Genomic DNA, 10827 nt, shown 5'->3' with positions numbered 1-10827 from the left:
TAAACGCGAACAAAATTGAGGTATTTGGACATAAATATGAACTTTATCGAACAAAACAAACATTTATAGTGGAACTGGGATTCCTGGGAGTGGATTCTGATGAAAATCATCAAAGGTAAGTGAATATTTATAATGTTATTTGTGACTTCTGTTGACTCCAAAATGGCGGGTATCTGTATGGCTTGTTTTGCTATCTGAGTGCTGTACTCAGATTATTGCAAAGTTTGCTTTCGCCATAATGCTTTTTTGAAATCTGACACAGCGGTTGCATTAAGGAGAAGTTTTTCTATAATTCTGTGCATAACACTTGTATCTTTTGTCAAAGTTTATGATGAGTATTTCTGTAAATTGATGTGCTCATTCACTGGAAGTTTTGGAGGCAAAACATTTCTGAACATTACACGCCAATGTAAAATGGGGTTTTTGGATATAAATATGAACTTTATCGAGCAAAATATACATGTATTGTGTAACATGAAGTCCTATGAGTGCCATCTGATGAAGATCATCAAAGGTTAGTGATTCATTTTAGCTGTATTTCTGGTTTTTGTGACGCCTCTCCTTGCTTAGAAAATGGCTGTGTGGTTTTTCTTGTCTAGGTGCTGTCCTAACATAATCTAATGCTATGCTTTCGCCGTAAAGCCTTTTTGAAATAAGACAATGTGGTTGGATTAACGAGAAGATTATCTTTAAAATGGTGTATAATACTTGTATGTGTGAGAAATTTGAATTATGAGATTTTTGTTATTTCAATGGCTGTTGGCGAGGTGGGACGCTACCGTCCCATATGTCCTAGAGGTTTTAAGGCAAGTCGTCCAGGTCCTGAGGCAGCAAAGCACCCTCCAACCGTCACACTACCATCCCGCTTGACCGTTGGTATGAGGTTCTTACTGTGGAATGCAGTGTTTGGTTTTCGCCAGACATAATGGGACCCATGTTGTCCAAAAAAAGTTTGACTTTTGAATCATCTGTCCATAGAACATTATTCCAAGAGTCTTGATGATTATCCATGTACTTCCAGGTGCTTTTTGGGAAAACTTGAGCCAACTTGGACCCCTGCGTGTCGACAAACTCCACTGTTACTTTACTTCGACAATGTTAAGACAGACTTGGCAGAACAAAACTCTGTCATCTCATGCTACTAAAGGCTGTCCAAGTTTTAATCAGCCCGGTATGTTTGTTCTGTCTCTGGTGGGTTCTAGGTGGTCTTTTTTCCTAGTCGTGCTGCACCTCTCAAAAACTTCTCCCAGGCGTTGTGAGATCTTATTATCTGTGCAGCTGCATCATTACTAAAAAACAGGACAACCTGGAACCTTACATGTGTGGTTGGGTGTGCTAGTGTATGGTTATAACCAGCTCCTGTCTCTGTGTGTGTCTGTCCACTAGGCACAGCCTTGGTGATCCAGCGTGACCAGGTTCACCTGCAGGACAGTGTCAGTCAGGGCCGGTTCACCTTCCAGACCTCTATGCACAGTGACGGAAGCATCGTCTTCGCTTACAAGGAGGTGATTCTCCTCTGGCAGTCATACATATCGACTGACTTTGGTGTGCTTATTCTTGTGTTTAGGTTCCTATTGACATCAGTGAGGTCAGTGCAGTGAACCACCCAGTCGAAGTGAGTGTCTCTGATGCGTTTGTGGTGCTTCATGAGATTGAGCAGATACCCAGTGAGTATCAACGTACTTTACTAACCTACTGCCTCTGTGTGTCTATTCTCCCTGCATCCCTGGTCCTCCAGTATGATTAGACCACTATGCCTGACCGCAGTCTGACCACCATTGACCACCTAACTCATTATGCCAGATGTCCGCAGGAGGACCGTCTATGAGTACCACAAAGTGAGCATCCTTAAGTCCAAGATCTCCAACTCCACTGCAGTTGAGGTGCTTCTTCTGCCCAGTAAGTCAAAGTCTGCAGTGCCCTTTACAGTTAGATCCATATGGTTATTGTTTGTGCTGGGTTGGAACGAAAATGTAACATTTTTGGGGTACTATTTGGCACAAAACAGACAAACAGGGCGGACTAGCTGAACTTGTGCAGTAAGAAACATTTTAGTTTTCTTTTGCAAAACATTTTGCTACAGTGTGCTCTAATGAATATGGCTCTGGCCTGGGTTTCAGGAGACGCTGCTCTATTGGAAATGCCTTCTTCTTTTGTCTCTCATTGTGTTTCCAGTTCACCAGCTGTGGTCCTTGTGTCTCGTCTGAGATCGGCTTTAACTGCAGCCGGTGTAGCGGACAGCGGAGGTAAACAGTGAAGTCCAAGTAAAGGTCATTGCCATTTGTAGGTACAGAATACACCGGAATGTTGTTGTGAAGGATCCAAAAGAAAAAAATACCAACCTAAATACCAAGCTCTCTCTCCCATATCAGCCCTGTGTGTTCTCATAATTCCTGTTCTCTCCTAATCAGGTGCTCCAGTGGCTTCGACAGACATCGCCAGGACTGGGTTGACAGAGGCTGCCCTGAAAAGAAACTGAACAATTCACTATTCAATTCATTAGTTTTCTTCTGCTTCAAGGAAACTAATTCAAAACTGGAAACTAAATTCCCACCGTCTTGATTTCACAGGGGGAAAAACAAAGCTGAGTTCAGATGGTTCACACCAACACCAGCACCACACCACCTTACATTGTTACTCTCACTCACACTACAACCACTCCAGTTGCTACGACAACCACAGTGAGACAACGGACCGCCACTTTCGTCGCCACGACGACTACCTCCACCACCACAACTACTACTACAACCAGACCCAGCACCACGGTATCCACCGCCCTGCCCTTCACCAGTGCTCCTCCAGTGTGTTAGTAGCACTACATACCTGGCACACTTTCTAACCAACGCATTCTCCCCAAAGCGTGCACTAGTTATATTCCTTCTCATGGATTCACTGTAAAAGGACTGAATTGTGTGAAAATCCCTCTTGTGTGAAAATGTGTCTATGCTTGCCAAAGCCAATCCAAAGCTTCTAAACCCATGATGTGAAGTAAAAGAGTGCGCACTCCAGGGAGACAGGTATAGAATAGGAGTTGGGCTGAGGTTTGTGTTTAGCTCTGGCTGCTCAGGGACGTAGTGATGGCGAGGGTACGCCTCTATATTTGGCTCTGGTGTGAACATTGACTGCAGCCCTCTGACTTGCCATGAATTGATCACTAGGTGTCCAAACAAATCCTTTACCCATCTGTATGTCCTCTTGTTCTTTCAGATCACACAAAGAAGTGGTTGCCAATCCTATTCTAATGAATAATGCATATGATCACGATAGGCAGGGCGTGCACTTTTGGGACTATTCCATTGGTTCCATTAGGCTGGGCAAGCAATAAGCAAGCGCACCGAAAGTACTTGAATGAACGCCAATATTATTTTGACCCAGATCTGAGCAACAGCCCAGCAAACTGAACATGTTAGGTAACGTCCCAACTTGTCCCCCTCCACAACACATCTAATTTTATTTTATTTATGCTAAACACATTGTGACATTTAGGACCTTCATCAGACAGAACATCAGATATTGTTTATGCCTACATGGAGTAGTTACACATTTTAGGGATGCCTCTCTTACACAGTTGTTTGTGCACAAACCTCCTTTCAGTTCTGTGCTTCCCCCAGAGGCTAGGCTGGCCTGCTATAAAGCTGACGTTCTGTCACAGCTCGCGGAACCCTGCATACTCCGAGGTGGTACGCAGGCCGCTGGAGAAGGACGGTGTGGTGGCCATCGACCCCAAACAAGCGTTCATCATCTCTGACTGAGACCTCAGGGAGAGCTTTATAGACGACAAGGACAGTTTCATTGACCCCGACCAGAGAATACGCTTCGTGTCAGACCAGTGCTGACTGGAACTAACCGGACCTGACCATTCAGGGGGCTTTGGGGAGGAACTAGTATTTTTATACTGTGGAAGGAGAATGTATGCTTCCGCTACCTCGCAGTCCAACCAAGGTGTAAGAAACTGGTACTTTCTGGTACTTTCTACGGTGGAAATGCAATTGTATGCTATTGCTACCTCGCAGTCTAGTGAAGGTGCGTGAATAGAGGAACAGACAGAGATTGTGAGACCAAATTCAGACACTTGGAGGACAAATTGAAGTTTGAAGAAAAAAAAACGCTTTGGCCTTCTTCAGTTCTTCCGTGGAAGAACTGTGTTGAGGAATTTATTCAATTACCTTTTATTCAGCATATGACAACCTCCAGGTTGATTTAAAAGCAATGACCGATATAAGCTAAGAATGTCATCAGCATGATGACCAGGTTTTGTTTTCCTGGTGGACTACACTACGGCAGCCTACTGGAGATGGAAATGGCGGTGCCACAGGAGAGAGTCTCATGCCTATGCAGAGTTGACTGAACTCAACAGTGACAGAAAAAGCTGGAACAATGTACTAATGATTCTCTACTGTAAATATGCTTTACCCATTGTCATTTTCATGACATTTGTAACATTTCTAATTTGTGTGAGAATGCTGTGTCTGCAGAGGACTGGACACAAAATCAATTCAACTGGACAGACGAATTGACCTATTCCTCTCAGGTCATTAAGTGATGTTTACTATAATGCATACCTTAGTGAAGGGGATGAAGGTAGGATGCTGTCGAATGTCTATGGAAAACAAAGGCAGGAGCACTGCTTGAGGGAAACAAGTGGATGTTAAAGGAAACACTCACTGGAACATAAACTGTTGAATGTTTGTTTCCATGAAGATGGATTTTTATTTCTCCAGAAGCCCTATGTGCAGCTCCTCGGCTCCATCAACACAGGTGGAATGTCAGACAGTGGTGCCACTTCCTCCTCTCAAAAACCCAAACAAACGTCTTTCCCCATCTCTTTAACCTGAAAGGTTAGGCAAGCTCTGTGTGTGTATGAATCTCAAGATTGATTACTTCAAAGGCTTTAGTTCATGACTTTGTTCCCACACTTGTAATAGTGGAAGACAAGTAGCTAGCCTTCACATTGAAATGTCTGTCTGTAGGAGCACAATGATAAGCCATAAGTAATTGAATGATTATTTTATTGTGCACCATAATTTACAATGAAAAATCAAACATCAAATGTACATGGTTAGAGAGAACTAACGACCATAGACCTTTAATGTGGGACTTTCTGTTTACCGGAAAATCCAAAATGATGTATTATGCATATTCAACAGATACTTAACATTAGACAAAGCATTGATGATTAAGGATGTAATTTGGCACTTTTTGCAATAACTATCTCATATGTAATTGTTCCCATAACAATGATAGACTATTAAAGATGTTAAAGGCCTAGTTCAGTCAAAAAAGTGATTTTCATGTGTTTTATATATGCATTTCCACACAGATTGGAATAATACTCTGAAAATAATGATAATGCGCTTTTAGTGTAAAGGCTGTTTAAAAAGAACACCTGCAATTTCTGCCTGTTTTTGTGGGATGGAGTTTAGGCCTGCCTGGTGGCATCACCAGGTGGTAAATTAGTTAATAGACCAATAGGAAATAACAGCTAGTTATTAACAGCTGCCAATAACAGCTAGTTTTCTGTTTTCTCCACTCCCACACAGCCCAAGCTAAACTCTTGCTTGAGAAATTGCTCTTGCTAAGAAGCTATTTTTGTTTGTTTTAAATTCAAATGGTAAAAAAAAATATCACAGTTAGGTGCTTAATTGTTTCCCAGAAATGATTTTACGTTGAGATAAAAATGGCTTTAACCGTTAAAATATGTTAAAACAATCAGTAGTATTAATCACAGTTTTCAGTCAGGAGCAACACAGCTTGTTAGTGTCCGTTCTCTTCATGACCTTATATGGCTATATGGTTACTGATTGGTTAAAAGGTCCAATAATAAAGAAATTATTGACATGATATTTACGATAAATAGTCTATACGAAACCATCTTTGTTTTTAACTTCATCCATTTTTTTTTTTACATACATATGTACTATTTTCATCTCATTATAAAAAAATCTACAACTCTCGTCTATGTCCACAGTGCCAAAATTAGTGGTAATACTGTCAGCCTGTACTTGACATTGTCCTGATGGTTGGTTAAAGGCAGGTAGCACTGGTGTGAGGGGAAGCTAGGGGTCATGACAGGGGTCAACATGCCTGATCAGTCTGGCTTAGGTTTCTTTATCTGAAAAAAGATAAGGCATGTGGGTCAAAATACAGAACATATACAGTATGAGACCACACACTATTGAATACAGGAACTAATGTGATTGTAGTACATGTGTGACTATCATGGCATACAGCATATATATATATACACTGGTACTATATATATATATATATATCATACATATATACACAGTACCAGTCAAAAGTTTGGACACACCTGCTAATTCAAGGGTTTTTCTTTATTTTTACTATTTTCTACATTGTAGATTAATAGTGAAGACATCAAAACTATGTGTTATAAAATATATTTATATTTGAGATTATTCAAAGTAGCCACCCTTTGCCTTGATGACAGATTTGCACACTCTAGGTATTCTCTCAACCAGCTTCATCAGGTAGTCACCTGGAATGCATTTCAATTAACATATGTGCCTTGTTAAAAGTTAATTTGTGGAATGTCATTCCTTCTTAATGTGTTTGAGCCAGTCAGCTGTGTTGTGACAAGGTAGGGGTGGTATACAGAAGATGGTCTTTTACCAAAAAGGGCTAAGTCCATATTATGGCAAGAACAGCTCAAATAAGCAAAGAGAAATGACAGTCCATCATTAATTTAAGATACGAAGGTCAGTCAATACAGAACATTTCAAGTTTCTTCAAGTGCAGTTGCAAAACCCATCAAGGGCTATGATGAAACTGGCTCTCATGAGGACCGCCACAGGAAAGGAAGACCCAGAGTTACCTCTGCTGCAGAGGACAAGTTCATTAGAGTTACCAGCCTCAGAAATTGCAGCCCAAATAAATGCTTCAGAGTTCAAGTAACAGACACATCTCAACATCAACTGTTTAGATAAGACTGCCTGAATCAGGCCTTCATGGTCGAATTGCTCCAAAGAAACCACTACTAAAGGACAACAATAAGAAGAAGAAACATGAGCAATGGACATTAGACTGGTGGAAATCTGTCCTTTGGTCTGATGAGTCCAAATTTGAGATTTGTGGTTCCAACCACCGTGTCATTGTGAGATTCAGAGTAGGTGAACGGATTATCTCCGCATTTGTGGTTCCCACCGTGAAGCATGGAGGTGGTGGTGTGTGGGTGTTTAGCTGGTGACACTGTCAGTAATTTATTTAGAATTCAATGCACTCGCTCTTCTATTAGTCTACAATAGAACAAAAAATTGTAAAAAAAAAATAAATAAATATATAGTAAAAATAAAGAAGGTATTGCTAGGTAACATTACATGTATGATCTTATTATTCATATCTCAGAGTAATTTGCTTGGCTAGATATAGCCTAATGTTAGCTAGCTAACATTGAACCTGGTTGGTGCGCTCTGAATGCTCCAAGAGCGAAACGCTCTGAATTAACGAACGGACAATCTGACAGCACAGTTGCAGTCACCAACACTCTGGATAACATAACAGCCTAACCAGCTCTGCTAGGGCAAGTAATGTTAAGTGAGCTGTTCTCTCATTTGTGTCTGGAAGTAGCTAACAAGTTAGCTTGGGTGCTTGACTGCTGTTGTTTGCACAGAATGCTCGGATCAACCCTTAAAGAGATGGGTGGGGCTATTGCTTAAGAGGGTGTGAACGGTGCTGAATGGGTGTAGACAAAGACTCCAGTAGTAGTACCAAAACATTCAAAGGCCATTTTCTCAAAAGTGAGTTTACAAGTTTATCAATGATCAAAGCAGAATGACTTTCCCACTGTTCTCAACTGTAATGTATGATAAACCATTTTGTAGCTCTGAGTCTCTACTTGTATCCAATGTAAAAAACACATTTCAAATTTTGCTACATAAGACTGATTTGAGCTGGCTGGTCACATATCTCTAACCCTTCAAGGGTGGAGCAAGTAGTCGTCTCCTCTCTGCCGTGACGAGACCAACATTTGTGGCTGCAGAGAGTCACGTGACACTTGATAAGTTGTTGTTCAAAAATCACAAGATATGTTTATAATTGTTATTGAGTGACAAGTAGGGCCAGGAGTTTTTCCTGACCACATGACCTGACCAGGTAAAACTCCTGGTCCTAGTGCTAAGTGACCTGGTCTGGTCCAGTACCTTAGGCTGTTTCTTGGGCTTAGTGAAGCGGTTCTGTGGGACCACGTTGAGACCTGCATTCTTCAGAGCTGTGATCCTGGCTGCAATGTCCGACACCTACAACAAAATACGTAACATTAACATGAATTTTCTCTCACTCAGATCAACTTAAAAGGACTTAAAAACACAATTGAATGTATATGTTTTTATGTTTTCAGGCAAATATCCACATTATGGACATCTTTCTAATTCTTTCTTTCAAACATTTTATTTGATAGTTTCATTATGTGACAATCACCAACATTCAAACATACAATTTTCTAATTCTAATGTCATCATACCCGAGGTAAAACCAGAGGTAAAATCCCCCGCTTTCTCCTTTTTTCCAAAGCAAAAGTCTGCGTCTGAAATGCCACAAAGGGCTCGGGTCAAAAGTCGTGCACTACATAGAGAATAGGGTGCCATTTTGGACACTAACTAGCTAGCTATGAGACACAGAGGGCATCCAGACTTGAACACACCTGGAGGTCAGACTGATGCACCTGGGCGGCAGCCGATGCCACCTGCTCCTCCAGGTAGGACAGCTCCAGGTCAGAGGTGGCATCGCCGATGGCCCGGGCACACTCCTCCAGGTCGTCCAGCTCCGCCTCCAGGCCGTACGCCGTGCCCGCCGCCACATACACCTGAATGGCACAATTCATTTGGTGCAGACAGATAGACTGACTGTTGGCATTTCAGTTTTATAACATTAGCAGAGGTTAGCATCACAGTGTTCTTGAACCCACAGGGACTGTGAAATACAGTGCCTTCGGAAAGCATTCAGAACCCTTGATTTTGAGACGTAACAGCCATATTCTAAAATGGATTTTAAAAAAATCCTTAGCAATCTATACACACACAGTACCCTATAATGACAAAGCCAAAACAGTTTTTTTGAAATGTTTGCTAATTTATTAAAAATTAAAAACAAGTATTCCAACCCATTGCTATAAGACACGAAATTGAGCTCAGGTGAATCCTGTTTCCATTGGTAAATCAAATTAATTGGACATGATTTGGAAAGGCACACACCTGTCTATATAAGGTCCCACAGTTGACAGTGCATGTCAGAGCAAAAACCAAGCCACGGGTCAAAGGAATTGTCTGTAGAGCTCCGAGACAGGATTGTGTCGAGGCACAGATCTGGGGAAGGGTACCAAAAAATGTCTGCAGGATTGAAGGTCCCCAAGAACACAGTGGCCTCCATCATTCTTAAATGGAAGAAGTTTGTAACCACCAAGACTCTTCCGAAACTCAGCAATCGGGGGAGAAGGGCCTTGATCAGGGAGGTGACCAAGACCCCGATGGTCACTCTGACAGAGTTCTAGAGTTCCTCTGTGGAGATGGGAGAACCTTCCAGAAGGACAACCATCTATGTAGCACTCCACTAATCAGTCCTTTATGGTAGAGTGGCCAGACGGAAGCCACTCCTCAGTAAAAGGCACATGACAGCCCACTTGGAGTTTGCCAAAAGGCACCTTAAGACTCACAGACCATGAGAAACAAGCATCACGTCTGGAGGAAACCTGGCACCATCCTTACGGTGAAGTATGGTGGTGGCAGCATCATGCTGTAGGGATGTTTTTCAACAACAGAGACTGGGAGACTAGTCAGGATCGAGGCAAAGATGAACGGAGCAAAGTGCAGAGAGATCCTTGATGAAAACCTGCTCCAGAGCCCGGACTTGAACTTGATCGAACATCTCTGGAGAGACCTGAAAATAGCTCTGCAGCAACGTTCCCCATTCAACCTGACAGAGGTTGAGAGAATCTGTAGGGAAGAATGGGAGAAACTCCCCAAATACAGATGTGCCAAGCTTGTAGCGTCATACCCAAGAAGACTCGAAGCTGTAATAGCTGCCAAAGGTGCTTCAACAAAGTACTGAGTAAAGGGTCAGAATACTTATGTAAATGTAATATTTCAGTTTTTTCATTAGTAATACATTTGCAAAAATGTCTGTTTTTGATTTGTCATTTTGGGATATTGTGTGTAGATTGTAGAAAAACAATTTAATACATTTTAGAATAAGGCTGTAACCAAACAAAGTGTGTGAAAAAGTCAAGGGGTCGGAATACTTTCCAAAGGCACTGTGTGTTAAAGGTTATACAGACACAAAGACAGACAGGTCTTACGTTCTCCTCCAGTCTGCTGAGTTGTTCGTCCAGCCTCTTGGTGTCAGTGTTGGGGGGTAGTGAAGGTGTGTAGGGAGGAGAACAAGCATAGTCACCCCCTTCCACCCCCTGGAGTAGATCCTCTGTCGCATTCAACACCGTCAGCACCTCAGTGGTGATACTGCGCAGTGACATCGCCGAGTACCTCTGCACACACGCAATTGGATTTAGACAGGTTTTATGCAATCCCTAAAAGCCTACGGTCCCTGTGTGGCACACATCCATTTATGTGAGAATAACCGTGTTAGACAAGCAGAGAAGAGCCAAAGAGTCAAGAGAAAGAAAGAGTGTTTGACTGGTTGACTGCGTATAGCGCTACCCCTGTTGCCCAAAGCACGGTCAAGTTATCAGTTTGCCATCGCACCTGCTGTAGCAAAGCGGAAAAGGAACTGGAGTGTGTTTTCTAGGTCCTAATTGTTAGGACTATCCTAACACAGAGTAATGGAACGAGGGAGGACAGAGGGGGGAAAAAGAAAGGG

At 42.1% G+C, this 10827-nt stretch overlaps 1 protein-coding gene and 1 long non-coding RNA gene across 4 annotated transcripts in view; one reads left to right on the top strand and one right to left on the bottom strand.

Moving 5' to 3' along the window:
* Positions 1-805: 805 nt before the first annotated feature.
* Positions 806-5001, top strand: LOC106568917 (uncharacterized). Its single transcript, XR_001320418.2, has 4 exons — positions 806-1505; positions 1739-1899; positions 2176-2246; positions 2412-5001. It is a non-coding gene; the product is annotated as an uncharacterized lncRNA (long non-coding RNA).
* The window catches only part of LOC106568916 (rab effector MyRIP), a 63783-nt gene continuing 57948 nt past the window's right edge, over positions 4993-10827 (bottom strand). For 2 of the 3 annotated variants that reach the window (XM_014139747.2, XM_014139748.2), the window contains exons 12-16: positions 10310-10495; positions 8660-8821; positions 8480-8542; positions 8160-8255; positions 4993-6112 (exon numbers count right to left, since the gene is read on the bottom strand). In XM_014139747.2, coding sequence (XP_013995222.2) covers positions 6089-6112; positions 8160-8255; positions 8480-8542; positions 8660-8821; positions 10310-10495 — 531 coding nt within the window. In that variant the 3' untranslated portion in view covers positions 4993-6088. The remainder of the gene's footprint in view (positions 6113-8159; positions 8256-8479; positions 8543-8659; positions 8822-10309; positions 10496-10827) is intronic. The other variant, XM_014139749.2, reaches the window with a different exon arrangement.

Source organism: Salmo salar, chromosome ssa14, assembly GCF_905237065.1.
Source record: "Salmo salar chromosome ssa14, Ssal_v3.1, whole genome shotgun sequence".
Taxonomy (NCBI): Eukaryota; Metazoa; Chordata; class Actinopteri; order Salmoniformes; family Salmonidae; genus Salmo; species Salmo salar.
Note: the sequence above shows the minus strand (reverse complement) of the source record. Positions and strands in the feature narration are given on the sequence as shown.